At 43.3% G+C, this 18,331-nt stretch overlaps 1 protein-coding gene across 3 annotated transcripts in view; it reads left to right on the top strand.

The window, feature by feature from the left end:
* The first annotated feature begins 9,129 nt into the window (after positions 1 to 9,129).
* The window catches only part of TMEM72 (transmembrane protein 72), a 78,419-nt gene continuing 69,217 nt past the window's right edge, over positions 9,130 to 18,331 (top strand). Inside the window, exon 1 of one of the 3 annotated variants that reach the window (XM_030203177.1) lies at positions 9,130 to 9,412. In XM_030203177.1, coding sequence (XP_030059037.1) covers positions 9,343 to 9,412 — 70 coding nt within the window. In that variant the 5' untranslated portion in view covers positions 9,130 to 9,342. The remainder of the gene's footprint in view (positions 9,413 to 18,331) is intronic. The other 2 variants (XM_030203178.1, XM_030203179.1) reach the window with 2 other exon arrangements.

Consider the following 18,331-nt stretch of genomic DNA (forward strand, 5'->3'; position numbering starts at 1 on the left):
TAGGAGCTCAATGCTTCTATGTGTCGTGGGCTCCTGGTTGGAGTATTCTTGTGTAGGGTGTCTGGGTTATACAGTACCTCTTTGGTAGTAACTGAAGGTACCCCTATGCAATCTTTAACCACAATTGGAGAATCATAACTCTGTCAAATATGTCTGGATGATTTCTCTGCTCTGATCCATTCTCCATTTTGACCAAGAGTGAGTGATATGGGAGTTGTTTGGTAACCTCTGCCTTCCTCCACCATCAATTTTGACCCAGACAATTTGGCCTTTTTTCAGGACTGGTCTTTCTTTGGTCCCTTATTGTATTAGTAAGCCTGTTTATCTTTGGCTGCCTTGTCTATGATAATGGAGTCTCCAGCAGTGCATTCATAATAGGCAGATGAGTTTGGATCCATAGCCCAAACATGATTTCAACTGGAGATTCTCTTAATGCCCCAGATGAGGTATTCCTCCAATCTGGTAGACACGAGAATAGATCAACTCTGGCCTCAAAGGCTTTCTATAAAATTTCTCTTTGCTTTGAACCTCATTTTCTGCCTTCCCATTTGACTGAGGTTATCTGAGAGAGGACATCTGTTAATCTCTTCATGAGTCCTTGAGCCCAGGCCGAGGCCTAGGAAGGATCTTGGCCAAGGCCTAGGGTAGACCAAACAGGCGCTACGCACAACCCCAGCCACCAAGCCCCGCACACACAGGACAAGCAACTAGCACCACCAGGAAAAGGGAGATAGACCACTCAGGTGGGCCGAACGGCCAAACGGGAACCCACTCATACAGAGTCCAAGCGTGCGGGCCTCATGGACGAACAGGAACTGAGTCATACACTGGGAAGGGAGAAGGAGCAACAAGGGGTCCCCAAGGGACTGGAGCACAAACAACGCACACAGCGGAAGCTAGAGACACCAGGGAAAGTCGACAGCCAGAAGCTACTATAGGAATACACAAGGCTGTGCCACATGGCAGTCAAGGCTAAGGGAAGTCACTCAAAGGAATACTTTAGGCTGTACCATACAGCATTCAAAGGTAAGGGGAAGCCACCTATAGGAATACACAAGGCTAAGCCACACAACACACAAGGATAAAGGGAATCCACACACAAGAATGCACAAGGCTGGCACCACAGCACACAAGGGTAAAGGGAAGCTGCTTATAGGAATACACAAGGCTATGCCACACAGCGCACAAGGGTAGCAAACAAAGAAAGTTGCCTTAACATACACAGATCAGACAAGGAGCAATGCTCACCAAAATCAGGAGACAGACTCAGCAAACAATGGGGAAAAATGCTAAAGGGAAGGCTGCTTCTGGGACACCAAACAGCAGGAAGCAGGGCAAACACAGCAGACAAAGGTAAGGCAAACAAAGGAAAACTTAAACAGGAGAAAATACAAGGACAGGGAGGCTGCTGACAGAGGCAGGACTACACAAGGCAAATACTAAATTCAGCACATAAAGGGTTACACTGAGGAAAGGGAAACTAAACAAACAAACTGGAACAATACAAGGGACAAGCTTACCACAGACCACACTACAGCAGCAATCAGGGAACAGACTCAGGTGCAGGGGAGTGAAACAGTCAAGCTCACACTGGGAACACCCAACAAACACAGAAGCTACAAGCTATGAGGAGAGTAGACAAAGTCCAACAAACACACAGTGTGCAACAGCACAGACTGAGAGAAAGGGGAACAGGCTTCAGCTGACAGGAATCAAACACTAAAGCATGGCCTGTAGGGAGAGGTAAGCTTAAATAGATAGATCAGGCTTCTGACGTCTGCTGCTTCAGACGTCAGTTCAACCCCTGACAGGCCAATCAGAATCGAGTCCCAAACATTCCCCTGCCTGTCTAGCAGAATCATAACAACATCATATGTTGAAATTCACACACTTGCACAAATTCTGCAAACTCTCTGAAATTAAATGGAGAGCCATCACTAAACACCTCGTCTCGAGTACCAAGATGCACACTTTTTCCTATCCAGGCAATCAATTTCAAAGTAATTGCTCAAGTAGTCCACTACTAGGAGGTACTCAAACTTTCATGAATTAAAATATGCTGATTCCCACCTTTTTTTTTTTGCTGTTTGTATTGAGAACAGTCTGCGTTCATGCTGCTGTGAGCATTGTGTTGCTGAGCATTTTGCATATTTTAGTTGGGATTGTGAATCCTTTAGCCTTCCTACTTCTGGGTGCAGAGATTGAACTACTAATCCACTAGCAAAGGACAAAGGAGAGAGGACCTATATTACTCTTTGGCAATCGAAGAAGCAGGAACAAGAATTTGATGGGTTTTTTGTTACACTTGTGACCCCTGATGCAGATATTTTCCAAAACATGGCCCAAATCGGGTCCTTCAATAAACTCACCTTTTGATGCTTCCTAGCTCTGAAGGCTTATTGTGCTTCTTTGCTTGTGATTCCCACCTTTTGCCATGGCCTAGTAAGCACCAGGTAAGGAATTAGGGGTTCTCAGATAGTGCTCAACCGGATCTTAGCATCTCTGGACAAAGTTCTCAATTTCACTATCCATGGATGGCAAGAAAAGTACCTCCCTAGCACATTGAATGCATCTGTTGATACCAATATGACTTGAATGAGTTCTTTCAAGCTTTTTTTGCCTGGCTCCAGCCGGAACATACAGTCATTGTCCTTTATAAATCAGGCCCTGTTCAACAGTCAATCATGGAAGTTGTGAAAATGTTTAATCTCTGGCAGCAATAGCTCATCATTAGGGGGCCACCCTCTCTAGATCTGCTGTTTCATGGCCTGGTAGATCTCATCACTTTCTCCAACTTACCAAATAATATTTTTCATTTTAGGTGCCACAACCAGCACTGTCTCTGGTTGAGACGCCTCATTGATCAATAAGGCCAACTCTTCCTTAAAAAATCTCTGACTGTATCAGCAATAAGTACATAAGTAATGCCACACTGGGAAAAGACCAAGGGTCCATCGAGCCCAGCATCCTGTCCACGACAGCGGCCAATCCAGGCCAAGGGCACCTGGCAAGCTTCCCAAATGTACAAACATTCTATACATGTTATTCCTGGAATTGTAGATTTTTCCCAAGTCCATTTAGTAGTGGTTTATGGACTTGTCCTTTCAGAAACCGTCTAACCCCTTTTTAAACTCTGCCAAGCTAACCGCCTTCACCACATTCTCCGGCAACGAATTCCAGAGTTTAATTACGTGTTGGGTGAACGCGTTGGGTATTATAGTTCAAAAGTATATGTCTGAAGATGAAGTATCATTCTCTGTAGTCCTTTAGGCACAGTGGCCAGAGGTTTCTTGAAGATGGAGACCAGAGGCTTCTGTTAAGTTTGAACAGTCACTTGTCTAGCATAGTCATAAGTATGGAAATACGCCAGTGCATAAACAATGTTAGAAATTCTCTGTTTGGGCATAGGTTTGCTCCATCATTATCAATGTTCCCTTCTCCACTACTGCCAACTCCAGACTTCGCGCCTTCTGTCTCGCTGCACCCTACGCCTGGAATAAACTTCCTGAGCCCCTACGTCTTGCCCCATCCTTGGCCACCTTTAAATCTAGACTGAAAGCCCACCTCTTTAACATTGCTTTTGACTCGTAACCACTTGTAACCACTCGCCTCCACCCACCCTCCTCTCTTCCTTCCCGTTCACATTAATTGATTTGATTTGCTTACTTTATTTATTTTTTGTCTATTAGATTGTAAGCTCTTTGAGCAGGGACTGTCTTTCTTCTATGTTTGTGCAGCGCTGCGTATGCCTTGTAGTGCTATAGAAATGCTAAATAGTAGTAGTAGTAGTAGTAGCATATGCAAGTGTATTGTATTGCACCACAAGATCAGCACAGGCATAATAGAATCCTAACATTAGAGCCTCCCTCAATAAGTACTTCAGCTCATCTAACACTGTGCCATGTCTCTGGGGTTGCCAAATGAACTTGTTTTCCTGATCAAGAAGTTCTCTAATGAGTGAACATACTTCAGAGAATCCAGGTACAAATTATAGATGTGTTGCCACCCCAAGTAATCTTGAGACCCCATGTTTATCTGTGAGCACAAGCATATTGTCTATTGCTTTGACCTTCAAGGGGTCCAGCTGCAGTGTTTCCACCAATAGCACATGTCCTATAAATTCTACAGACTTGCAAATAAGGCCAACTTCTCTTGGTTTAAACAAATACATTTTTGTCTGAATCTGACTAAGATGGCTTTGAGGTTACAATCATGGTTCACTTGAGCCTGCTCGATAATATCCCCACACCCATAAACCAGCAGGCCATCCATGATACAGGCCACCCTCTCATGCCAGACAGTGCATTGTGAAGGTACCTCTGAAATTCTTCCAGATATTCCAAAAGGAAGTCTGTGTCACTTATATTTCCCAAATGGAGTCTCAAACATAGTCAATCTGCTGTTCTGCTCATCTAGGACCACATGCCAGAACCCACTCATCATCAAGGCAGGAAAAAACCTTAGCATTGTGTAAATCTGGAAGAATATCCTCCAGGGTTGGCATGGGGTAATGGTTTCAACGGAGAGACTAATTAAGTGGTTTGGGGTCTATTCATATTCTGATCTTCCCATTAGGTTTTCTGACTGCTAGCAGTGCTATGTATCCACTCACACAGCTCCTGCAACTTAATCTTGTAGCTCCACTTTAACTTTCTCCTTGATAGGGTTTGGCAGACATCACAAAGGCGTCTGAACTAGCACGACAGCAGGGTCTACTTCTAAGTGCAGCTGCCTATACAATTTATCATACCTAGTAAAGATATCCAGAAACTGGTCACATACCCAGGTGCTTGTCCACGTAGCATTTGTTTCAGTAGCACCAGAGCAAACATCTGTTGATGCAATCACAGATAGACTTCAGCACCCAACAGAGGCTCTCTGTGTCATCTAATGATGTGAAAACCTTCTTTGTAACTTTGATTGTCACTGGGATTCATCATGTTTGTTTGTAGCTCCATGTTGTCAAACACATAGATATTAGCGTCAGGAAACGAAGGAGCATATCCTGATCTGAGAGCTTCTCTGGTCATCTCTTCTGGCAAGAGATTTATCATGGCCCTGTATCCTAAGCAGCTTCTCTCCAATCTGCAAGCATTCGTATAACTTTCTTAGGTTTTTGTTTTTACCTCTTCTTAAGGCTAAAAGGCTTTCTCTATCATCAGTCATTAGCCAGAAAATGTACATTAAGCTGGCTTCTGCATGCACTGGCAAAGTGATTCTTTTTCATGCAGAGATTGCCAAGCAACTTCCTTCTTTGATTCATGACTGCCATTACAGTAGTGAAATATGCCCTTCTGGCCAGCTTCTAGATGCCTGAAATTCTGGTGCACTTGCAACCACCTGTGCTCTGAAATGCTGGAACAGCCGCCATACTATGTCTTTGCCTCTATGCAAATGAAGGACATGATGAACAATCTCATTTGCACAGCATATTGCAATGGCATCATTCAGGGTTAGCTTTTTTTGTCTGGAGGAGCTTCCACTGCATAGCGTCATCTCTGATGCCAATAACAATTCTATCATGTAGGATCATGTTTTCTAAATCGCCGGATTTGCATGACTTTATTAGACACATAGGGCTAGACAGTGCTCAAAAAAATTGACGCTGGAAAAAATTGGTGCTCAACACTATTCTATAATAGGCACTCAAAGATGAACATCCATTATAGAATAGTGTTGGACACCAAAACTTGCTCCCGCTGAAACCAGGTGTGATTTCCAGCACCCAATTTGGGCACACACTCCAAGTATTCTATAACACTGTGCACACATTTTAGGAATGGCCCTGACCTGCCCATACACCTCCAATGGCCATGTCCCCTTTTGAGTTGCACACCATGGGATTTGGGCACACATTGTTATAGAATAATGCATAGCAAGATGTGCATGCAAATTCAAATTTGTGGCAGTTAGCACCCAATTATTGGCCCTAATTGGTTTGTGAGCCAGTTTAGTTGGGCACACATCCTGGATCGATGCCAAATATAGAATCTGGGGGATAGTGTCTGCTAGATATGCATCAATTTATTTATTTATTGGGATTCATTAACCACCTTTATGAAGAGATTCAACCAAGGGGATTGGTTTCCTGCAGCCTGTAGGATGTACCTTTCGTAGTTTTTTCTCCAATGCAGTAATTTTCAAAAACATCAAGGACTTTTCTGCCTTGATCTCAAAGGTCAGAGTTTCATTCAATTCAGTGGAGTGGAGGAGTAGCCTAGTGGTTAGTGCAATGCTTAGTGGTTAGCCAAGTGGACTGATCCTGGGGGACTGAGTTCAATTCCCACTGCAGCTCCTTGTGACTCTGGGCAAGTCACTTAACCCTCCATTGCCTCTGGTACAAAATAAGTACCTGAATATATGTAAACCACTTTAAATGTAGTTGCAAAAAAAAAAAAAAAAACCTCAGAAAGGTAGTATATCAAGTCCCACTTCCCTTTCATATGCTTCTGTGCAAAGGTATGCTGGGAAAATGGCAGCATGTTTTTTCATTGGCTATTCCTCCAGGTCAGCTGCAATTTTATAACTATGCCACTGGCTTTAGAAAACTTTAAGTTTGTAGTGCAATCTTCTGCCAAACTCAGTAGTGGAGGAAGCGGAACTGACGTCCAACATTTCATGGCTAATTTACTTCTGACACCATATACCACATTCAGACACTTTCAGGCCAGATAAACAGCCAAATTTATTTATTTGTTACATTTGTACCCCACATTTTCCTACCTATTTGCAGGCTCAATGTGTCTTACATGGTACCGTAATGGCGTTCGCCAGTCGGTTGAATAACAAATATAAAGTTGAATTGTGGTCGAATGAAGTAGGTGTGTTTCAGGCACCATGAAGGTCATAGGGAATGAAGATTGTGTATTGTCCAGTATGATCATTAGTTGTGTTGTGTTGCTAGGTGTGGGGATTTACGTTGGATCGGTGGGGTAAGCCTTTTTGAAGAGGTTGGTTTTTAGTGATTTTCTGAAGTTTAGATGGTCATGGATTGTTTTTACAGCTTTTGGGAGTCCATTCCATAGTTGTGTGCTTACGTAGGAGAAGCTGGATGCGTAAGTTGTTTTGTATTTAAGTCCTTTGCAATTTGGATAATGTAAGTTTAGGTATGATCGTGATGATCTGATTCTGTTTCTTGTTGGTAGATCTATGAGGTCTGTCATGTATCCTGGGACTATGCTGTAGATAATTTTGTGGACAAAGGTGCAGAATTTGAAGATGATACGTTCTTTGATTGAGAGCCAATGCAGCTTTTCTCAGAGGGGTTTAGCGCTTTCAAAGCGTGATTTACCATATATCAGCCTGGCAGCTGTGTTTTGGGCGGTATGGAGTTTTTTTGCGAGTTGTTCTTTACATCCGCATAGATTGCGTTGCAGTAATCTGCATGGCTTAGGACCATTGATTGTATTAGGTTTCGAAAGATTTCCCTCGGGAAGAAAGGTTTTATTCGTTTAAGTTTCCACATTGAATAGAACATTTTCTTTATTACGGAGTTTGCTTGGCTCTCAAGGGTAAGGTTGCGGTCAATTGTGAAGCAGAGTATTTTTAGGCTGTTCGAGGTAGGGAGGATGTGTTCTAGTGTGTTTATGGTTGTACGTTTGTACTTGTTATGTTGAGATGAGAGGATAAGGCAGTGTGTTTTTTCAGAGTTTAGTTTCAATTGGAATGAGTTTGCCCAGGAGTTCATAATGTTCAGGACGTCATTGATTTCATTGGTTATTTCTGTCAAGTCATGACTGAAGGGAATGTAGATTGTGACGTTGTCTGCAAAGATGAACGGGTTGAGGCCTCGGATAGGGACTTTGCCAGTGGGATCATCATCATGTTGAAGAGTATTGGTGAAAGTAGTGATCCTTGGGGTAATCCACAGGTAGCTTTCCATGGTGATGATATGTTTGAGTTTGATATTACTCGGTAAGTTCTGGTAGTTAGAAAACCCTTTATCCAGTTAAGTACATTCCCATCGATCCCAAAATGGCCAAGGTATCTGGGTAGTATATTGTGGTTTACCATGTCGAATGCGCTCGACATGTCGAATTGGAGAAGTATACTTTTACTTGTGGCTGTTTCTTGCTTGAATTTGGCCAGGAGTGTGACTAGGACAGTTTCAGTACTGTGGTGGGAGCGGAACCCTGACTATGAATTGTGTAGTATTGAGAACTTGTCCATGTATTCCGTTAGCTGTTTGGTTACCAAACTCTCCATCAGTTTGACTACTAGTGGTATAGACGTAACTGGGCGGTAATTGGTTAGGTCGTTTGTGTTTTTCTTGGCGTCTTTTGGTATTGGGGTGAGTAGGATGTTGCCATGTTCCTCAGGGAAGAGACTTTGTTGTAGCATGAACTTGACAGCAAACTTTACCAGACAGCACCAGGCAGCCCATCAGCAATCTTCAGCAAAATTGCTTACAAAAATGTTAAAAGAACTGGCCCAAGAACCAAACCTTGCAGCACACCATTGGTAACATCCTTTTCCTCAGAATGAGCTCTGTTTACTATTACCCTCTGTCGCCTTCCACTCAACCAGTTCCTAACTCAGTCAGTTACTTTAGGGTCAATACTGAGAACACTCAGTTTATTTATTTGACATCTATGTGGAACCATATGAAATTGAACTTCCATTTGATTGCTGCCTATATTTGAACACCAGATCTGTGACAAGACCAGACCTTTGATGTTGATAATAAAAGAATCTTTGCTCTGATTTCCCCTTGACTGTGTATGTGCCACTGTCCATGCTATTATTGGTTTGAATACACTGCTGAGTACAAGAAAGCAAGTAGATTTAAGATTTGTAACAGTTTAAAGCTTTGTCTTTGCTCTAGATATAATGTTTACTCTGTGATCCTTATGCATACCACAAATGGTTAAGGAAAGTTGTACCGTAAGCCTTCCAGCATCAAGCAGGTTACATGCTTTAATCAGATTTCTATATACAACAACAACACTCAAAAAAATCCTTCAATTGCTCTTATAGTATGTATTACCGTTGCATTCTTTCATGGTAATTATTAAACAAACCACTGGGACCAGGTAAGGAGGGGTGCACAAAAAAGCACAAACAGCCTCCAGAAAACCTGAATTCATTAGCTCCTTGAGGAGGTGACAGAAGCAGTATCAACTGGTTAAGTTTAGAGAAAACTTGCCGGATTTCAACAATATCCCGAAGGGCCATTGTTTGCAAAACAAGCTTTGAAGTCTGGAGCCTCTTCCTGCAAGGTCGGTCTGGGCTTTGGGGATGTGAGATATCATCCGTGGCCTGTCAGAAATGAAGAGCCATGTGGACAGTGAGTCTGTTTAAATAATTCACGCTAAAGGTTTTCCACTGCACTGATCATTTACAATGAAACACAAAGTGTACTGGACTGTGCTGGAGTGCATCTGCAGGTTTCTGGGTATCTCGACTGCAGCAGGTAAGAGCAACCTCATCTCTTCAGCACTGAGTTTGGCTTTCTATCTTTGTTTTACTAACCCAGCTTCTTTCACAGAGTTTATATCTTCAGTTGTAAAAGCACAAGTAAAAACATTGGAATGAATGTGTGTTTGAAATATGGAAACTAAATTCAGTTAAAATCAGAGTTGTACCTTGTAACCTGCTAATAGTGAATGTATGCAGAAAAATAAATTCTAGTTATAATAATGTAAATCTAATACTAATGAGGGAGATGTCGCTGGTGATGTATGCATGCAGAAAGGCTCTTAGCAGATACATGAATACACAGCATAGTGCAATAGAAGTAGGACTGCCATTAATATTTTTCTGCTCTAGTCATGGAGTAGCAGAAACCGATGTCCTCTATCAGGTCTGTTCTGTTACATCTGGGAAAATGAGAAAGCTGGGTCTTCCTTTCACACCCCCAAAGACTGAAGTATGCTTCGTTGCCCCAAATAAAGCAAGAATGGCTGTTTTTAAATAGAAACTCATCACTCGTATTTGATCTTTGCTACGTTCTCAGGGACCATTGCAGGTGGTTGCCGAGAAGGAGTCAATAATATCTGTTAATGGTACCAGCAAATATGAATAGTAATATGCTGCCCACTGACCTGTGCATCAAAATCATAATAAAACTGCTTTGTATAATGAAAAAAAATGCATCTCCTACAAATCCTTACAGAAGAACCAAGGGCAAAGAAAGTTCAGGGAAAACTGTGCCTTTTACACCAAATAAAAATGCATCAGAGGCTTTCCTATGAGGGGGATAACCCTTAATAAATAAGCCCCATAGATGTCAGACGTGTCTGCCTGTGGTACCCTGGCGGAGGATGAAAAAGAGAAGCTTGCATTTGTAAATAGAGGGGCAGGCTTGCTATAATAGATTTAAAGGATTTTCAAAAGATGTGTGTCCATTGAGACACATGCACGTCTATCCAGAACCCGTATTGCTTTGTTTACTGTAATAGGGGTCCTTTTACTAAGCTGCATTAAGCATCTAATGTAATGTTTTCAGTGCGGTAGACAGCAATGCAGGCCAGTGCTACTGTCCACCAGGGGCATATCTGCGTGGGGCCACAGGGGCCTGGGCCCCCGCAGATTTCGCCCTGGACCCCCCCTACCACCGTCACCTACCCCTGCCGAGGTTCGCTTCCTCCTGCCGGTGCCTTTAAAAATATTACTTCAGCTGGCAGGGGACCCCAACCCCCGCCAGCCCAGCCGAGGTCTTGTTTAAGTTCTTCTTCCTCGTGCTGTTGAAAGCTGAAGCCTGCATCCCTTCCAGTTTCGGACAGAGTCTGATGTTGCAGCATGTTGTACGTGCAGGACGTCAACGTGCTGCGACGTCAGACTCCGTCCGAAACTGGAAGGGATGCATGCTGCAGCTTTCAAAGGCACGAGGCTGGAAGAGATGCATGCTGCAGCTTTCAAAGGCACGAGGAAGAAGAACTTAAAACAAGACCTCGGCTGGGCTGGCGGGGGTTGGGGTCCCCCGCCAGCTGAAGTAATATTTTTAAAGGCACCGGCAGGAGGAAGCGGACCTCGGCGGGGGTAGGTGACGGTGCCGGCGGTAGGCGGGGGAGGGTTGACGGCGGTAAGCGGGGGAGGATTGACGGCGGTAGGTGGGGCGGCAGCGGCCAGGGGAGGCTATAATGTTATAATGTGCCCCCTCACTCTAGCCCCTGCCCCCCCTACCGCCGAACCTCAGATACGCCCCTGCTGTCCACCATGCAAAAATGGGAGCTTTTGTGTTAAAAAAACCCACATTAGCTGCCTACTGTGGAAGTGGGTAGTATCTGGGCTTAACATGGATGAACAGAGGTGCGATCAGCTGGGACAGCTAGCACACGGTTCAATACTGTGCGCTAGCTGTCATGACTGCCAATAGTGCAGCTGAACTTACCACCGATCAGTGAGCTGTCAAACTGCCCAGGTGCTCATCCCCTACACATCTGAACCTCCTCCCATCACTCTACCAAATATAAGCATAGGCCCAATCCCCCTCTCAATGTCTCACTAAAAAGAAGCATAGGCCCGATTCTCTTCCCCATTCACAACATTATTCACTTCCTCCTCTTCTATATCCAGCCATCTCCCAAAGAAGCAGCCCCACCCTCTAAAAGCCCAACCCTCCCACAACACCCAATCCCCATTTCCAGGGGTATCCCTGTTGTTCCAGTAGTCCTGTGAGATGACCACTAGGAGTCATGGCAGCCATTTTGTTTCCCAGCGAATTCCTGGGTGGCAGCAGAGGGGCTTTGCTGCCTCCTGTGTACAACTGGACCACCATTCAGATCCTCCATACATCTCAGGAGGGGGACTGGGGTGGGAGAGAGTTGGGCTGTCAGGGAGCAGGGCTGGATTTAGAACAGGAGGGAGTGAATGGCATTGTGAATGGGGGGGGGGGGAATCGGGCCTATGCTTCTGCATGTTGGGGTGTCAGGAGGAGTATTGGGTTTCTGTTTATGTTAGGTGGGGTGTTTGGAGGGCATGTGCTCTGGGAGGGAACAGAGCTGCAGGGAGACCATCATGGCAATGCCACATACCAGTGTTTATTTGCTGGGCCTGCACAGCGTTACATGCCTTGAAAGATAGCATGGGAGCACCATCTGGTACTGCATGTAACGCAGTGCCTGTGTTGAATTTTCTGACTATCCTGTGCAGTAAATTCAGGGTATGCAGTTACCATACACTATATTTTGAATTAAGGACCGCACTCCTTATATCAGCGCCAAAATAATTAGTACTAAGCGCCATGTTCTAACAGTGCTTCAAGTTGAGCACTGTTTATAGAATAGTGCCTAGTGCCGGGATCCACGCCTAACATTTAGGCGCGATAATTTACACCAACTGAAACATAGTGTAAATCCCTGTGTCTAAATTAGGTGCAGATCAGGCATATTCTATAACAGTGCACACAAATTCTTGGAATGCCCTTGCCCCTTCCCTTCTCAGATTCGCACACAAGAATTTACACACACATCTTTATAAAATAGCGCCTAGCAAGATGCACACGTAAATTCTAATTATTGTCAATTAGCACCGATATTTGTGGAGGAGTGGCCTAGTGGTTAGGGTGGTGGACTTTGGTCCTGAGAAACTGAGTTCGATTCCCACTTCAGGCACAGGCAGCTCCTTGTGACTCTGGGCAAGTCACTTAACCCTCCATTGCCCCATGTAAGCCGCATTGAGCCTGCCATGAGTGGGAAAGCGCGGGGTACAAATGTAACAAAAATAATTATTAGCACCCAATTATCAGCACAAATTGGTTTGTTACTCAAGTTGTGCACGCAAATTGGCCGCATGCCCAAATTTGCGCGTACCATAAAGAGAATCCTGGGGTAAATGTGCAGCAACTTCAAAACCTACCACACTTTACTAAAAGGGCCACTTAGCACAAGGATTAAAGACATTGCAAAGAAATGTATAAAATATCCGTTACAGAACATTCATCAAACTGTCTTCCAGCTCCTTAAACACAGGGTTAGACTTATGCATATTGTAACATTTAAGAAGCTCCCCTCAATTAAGCAGAAGTAAATTTTATGTTTAATAGGTTATAAAATACAACAGTCAATAATAAAAATAATAATTATTGTAATTTTTATTATTTGCAGATGCATTTAATACTTTTGTAGTGAAGCATGAGGTCTCTTGTAATGTGAGGCCCTAAGCTGTAGCTTGTCTAGATTTATACGTAAATCTGGCCCTGCAACTTACAGTGTACTGGGAACTGCCCAGCATTGCATAGTTCCCAGCTCTGCTTCCTGAAATAGATTGCAGGTGTCAGCTTGATTCAGAATTTAAATATGATCCTCATCTTATAGTATCACATTCAGTATAATTCTCTTTCAGATTATCACTGATACAAACACTGCTATCAGAGCAAGAGATAATTATCCTGTGCTAATAGAAAATACTGAACACTCTTGCAGACCAGCGCTGCTGCAAAGCAGTGGCGTAGCTACGGGGGCCACGGGGTCCTGCCCCCAAAATTGGCTCTGGGGCCCCTGGTTTGGCTGCTGGGGGTCCCCAACTCCCGCCAGCTAAAGCATTTGTCCTGTGCTGGTCTCACATTGCCTGGTGCATTGTTCTGTTTTCAGTCGCTGTGCATGCTAATTCTAATGAACCTACGCATGCTCAGTTTCATTAAAATGAGCGTGCACAGCGACTGAAAACAGAACAATGCACCAGGCAATGTGAGACCAGCACAGGACAAATGCTTTAGCTGGCAAGGGTTGGGGACCCCCACCTGCCAAGGTACCCTCACGGTGGCGGTGTGGGGGGGGGGGAAGCAGAGGCTGCGTGGGGGTGGAAGTGGTAGCGGGAGGGCAGCAGCAGCAGGGAGGTGGCCCAAAATGTGCCCCCACAACTTGAGGTCTGGCTCCCCCCTCCCATTGAGGTCTGGCTATGCCCCTGCTGCAAAGTCATTGCTCCAGATGCTGAAACCTGTACCCAGTGACGTAGCTAGGGGGGATGCCAGGGGAGCAGCTGCTCCCCCAAATGGAGTTCTGCCGGCGCCAGTGCCTATTTTTTTCTCAATGTGCTGCATTGAAAATGTGCTCCGCCGCCGGTAGAAGTCCGCTTTCGCTCCCCTCGCACCATCAACCTGGCTCCGCTTCTGCCTGTACTCCATCTTTTAGGGCTTGTTCATGCAAAATAGTGCGCCTTTCACAGGGATCTGGGATAAGGCAATCGATGTTATTCACCAAAGGTCATGTTAAAATTCAACAATACAAAGAAAAATAAGGAAGACATCATTAAATGTTCACCTGTATATATTCTTGTGAAATTACAAAGAATGTCTTGTGCACAGCTGACATATGAATTGTTTTCAAAACAAACATTGACAAGGAGGGTATCTGTGGTCCTACTTGAAATTTCATTCTTTATCACATAATCGCCTTATGATTTTCTTGTGAACTATGCAGGGAGGTAGCAGGCAGGGAAGGAAAGACAACATGTAAAATTAACAAATGCTTCCGAAATGGACAATTCAGTGTAAAATGATAAATGTAAAACACTTATAGAGGATGTAAAGCGGCTTTTGTTATTGATAACAGTGCTAGCTAGCCAAAAATATTCTGAACTGACAATCATTTCATCTTTGTGTTTTAATAACATGGATTACTGGAATTCTTCTGTGCCCCCATCCCCCACAATGAAGAAAAAAACAAATTAATTTTCTAAGCGGCTTAAAAAGCTGGAATGCCTTAAGGCCTTTTTCTGATGTATAAGCAAAAACAGAGCCATGCAGGACTTCCTGTGGTCTGTACCTTCTACTTCAAATGTTAAATATCATCATAGAACAGCTCGAAACATAAACATAGCTAACTGCAGGAGCACTTTTCATCACTAAACTACATTCGATGCCCTACATACTGATCCCTCCCAGTGTTCTTACACTAAGACAATGGATATGGCTTTCATTCAAAAGGCAGCTTTATGCCTCTTTCTTACGAATGTTTTTATTCTGTGGTAGGATCAGGCAGCGATTAAAGAATCTCTCCCTGCTCAAAACATTGGATGCTGCGATCTAGAATTATTTTTAAATAGATAAGGGGCCCTTTTACTAAAAGACACAAGGGTAGATTAAAGAGAGCGCCAAAATTTAGGCTCCAGGATGATGTGCGCTAGGCATAAATTCTATAATGGCAGTTCCACATGGAATTGTCATTATAGAATATTAGCATAAATCCGCAGTTTCACACCTAACTTAGTTACGAGCACTTACACCATGTCAAGGGCTGGTGTAAATGCTCATGCCTATCTGTTGGCAGTTAGGCGCATACACCCGGATTCTATATAGTGAGCCTAGCATTCCTTGCCGAAATCCAAGTGGATTCTATAACAGCGCACGTAACTTAATTGGCTTAACAAGCCAATCAGTGTTGTTAACAGCACTTAACAGCCAATAATGAGCACTAATTGACAATAATTAGAATTTTAGTACACAAATCGCCAAGTGTATTCTGTAATGCAGAGCGCCTAAATTTTAATGCATGCAGGTAACAAGAAGCATAGTTATGGATGGGGAAATGGGCATTTAATGGGCATTCCAAAATTTACACATGTAATTATAGAATATGGCCCCGTGCGCTTAAATCTTCGCTCAGTGATTTACACCATGTTTTCATTGGTGTAAATGGAGGCGTGTAATTTTAAGTGCTAGCATGCCAACTAAGCGTATTCTATATACCATGTCTACATCTAGGTGCTGCTTAAAGAATACACTTAGGCGGAAATGTTTTCCATGTGGATTTTTTAGGCGCCATATATAGAATCCCCCCTAATTCCTAGTATTCTACAACCTGCATGCCTAAGTCCTTGGCACGTCCCCGAGCCCCCTCATGCCCCTCCCACATCCATAGCACATGCAACGTCTAGAATAGCAACTAAGGGTATTTGCATGTGCAATTGTTGCTACCAATTAGCACCATTTAATGCCAATTTAAGCCAATAATTGGCTGTTAATTCCAATTAAAAGTCAATTATTAAATTAAGATGCACACGTAACTGCCCTCATTCTATAACTTGCACATGCTTATTAGCGTCCTAGGTATAAATTTGGGTGTGCAAGTTTATGGACTCCTCAGGTTTGTGCGCAAATTGGCATAGTCAATACGTTCTCTGAGCGCATCCTTTTTCAAATATTATTGAGATGCTAACAGTCTAGTGTGTACTTGATTTTGTATCGACATCAGATATATTTATTTTATTAATTTTATTTGTTACATTTGTATCCTACATTTTCCCACCTATTTGTAGGCTCAATGTGGCTTACATAGTACTGGAGAGTCGTTAGCAGCCTCCGGTGTGAATAAATACATTTGATGTTGTGGTAGGATAAAGATTATTCTTACCGTGTGGCCATGCGAGGGGAGCACTTACAGCCGCCCATTGAGGTGATGGTAAGGGCTCCCGTGGTAACCTGGCAGTAACCGATTACCGCTGAGTTAGCGCTGTGAAAGAAATTATGGAATAATTTTTTGTAGTGCTGGAAATGACTGCGCTTGAGGCAGAACTACCACTGGTGGCCACGTTGGGCCAGCGGTAGTTCCGGGTTGCCACTTGGCAACCCTTTAGTAAAAGGGCCCATAAATTTGCACTTACCATAATAACTGCAAAATATTATGCACTTTAGAAAAAGGATCCCTAAATAAATAGAATGATTATTAAAGATATATGATGTTCACTGCATGCATAACACACAAAGAACATGCATGGACTATAGAATTTAAACAGCTTTGGGGCAAACAGACTTTCCCTCATAATCCTAGTTTCTTTTAGCATACTACCTCTGGCCTAATGGAAGTAAATGGCTAAGCACTGTGCACAGGGTGTTGACCAGAAATCCAGTAACTGGAATTGTATTCAATGAAATTATATGTATTCAAAGCCCTCATATAACTTTTCCTAGAATGATTCTAAAATGAATTTAATTTGAATTATACTCTTTAAATGGGTTTCAGATGCATTTTCATTCTGGTTTCTAAGGCGTGCTAGGGAAGGGCTAGTACAGTGGTGCAGAACCTGTGCTGTCGACCCTGTAAAATCAGTCTAAAAGGCTGATGAATAAAGGATTTCCCCCATTGTGTGTGTGTAGGAAAAACACATGAAAGGCAATTCTATAAAGTGGGTGCCCACATTTCAGCATACGTAACATGTGTTATGGGCATATTTGGATGGGCCGGAGTGGGGCTTGAATGACCATTTCAGAAGTTGGAGAACAAGGCCAGTGCAGGGCAGACTTCTACAGTCTGGTTCCTGAAATTGGCAAGGACAAATCAAGATCAAGTATACATATGTAGCATCACATCATACCTTAAGCTATGCGTTTACCTTCTTGGGCAGACTGGATGGACCGGGCAGGTCATTATCTGCTGTCATCTAGTATGTTACTATATAACTATGTGTAAATGTTTAGAATACTAGCACTTAGAGTGTAGATGTGCACATACCTGCACAAGTGCTAGCAAGGTCCCTAAGAAATATTCTGCAAATACCTGCTTAACTTTCATAGTGCAAAGGAGGGGGTGTACTCAGGGGATATTTTATTTATTTATGTATTTATTTATTGCATTTGTATCCCACATTATCCCACCTATTTGCAGGCTCAATGTGGCTTACATAGTTTTGTAAACATTGTCATTACAGGATATAGGTAGGGCTCCCAATTACACTCATCGCTTACAGCTTACTGTAAGTTACACACTTACCTGCCACATTTCAGTGCCTGCACTTACACCAGCTCTATAGCTGGTGTAACTGTAGGCACTTAAACGTTAGGCACACTGATAATGGATTGCACGAGTATTCTATAATGGAACTTAGTCACCATTATAGACTAGGCTTCTGCTGCGTGTCCTCAGGGCACCTAAGTGAAGACAACCACCTTAACGGCCCTTTTATTAAAGTGTGGGAAGGTTTTGCACCTAGTTAAGAAGTGGAAAATGAGGGAAGGCCGGTCAAACCACTGGTTCAACAAGTGAAATTTATTCCTTATACACAAATATCAAGACTCGATACGGCACCATGTTTCGGCATATATAAGATGCCTGCCTCAAGAGCCTGGTGGTGCAGAAATGAAAATGAGATGGTGCTAAACAAACTAGAAATAATGAGTTGGTCTTTTAAAAGACCATGCTTGTGTAGACAATGCACTATCAAAAAAAGTTGGCAAGTTCGCACTTAATGATTCGGTAGTGTAGAAGGGCAAGCACCACTGCTTCAGCACAAGAAAAACCGCTTGCCGGTGCCATGTCGAGTCTTGATATTTGTGTATGAGGAATAAATTTCACTTGTTGAACCAGTGGTTTGTCCAGACTTCCTTCATTTCCCACTTCTTGACTCGGTGTTGGATTCTCTGTGGGATGTTTTGTGTTCAGTTACCGCAAGGTTT

The sequence above is a fragment of the Microcaecilia unicolor genome, chromosome 5, assembly GCF_901765095.1.
Source record: "Microcaecilia unicolor chromosome 5, aMicUni1.1, whole genome shotgun sequence".
Taxonomy (NCBI): Eukaryota; Metazoa; Chordata; class Amphibia; order Gymnophiona; family Siphonopidae; genus Microcaecilia; species Microcaecilia unicolor.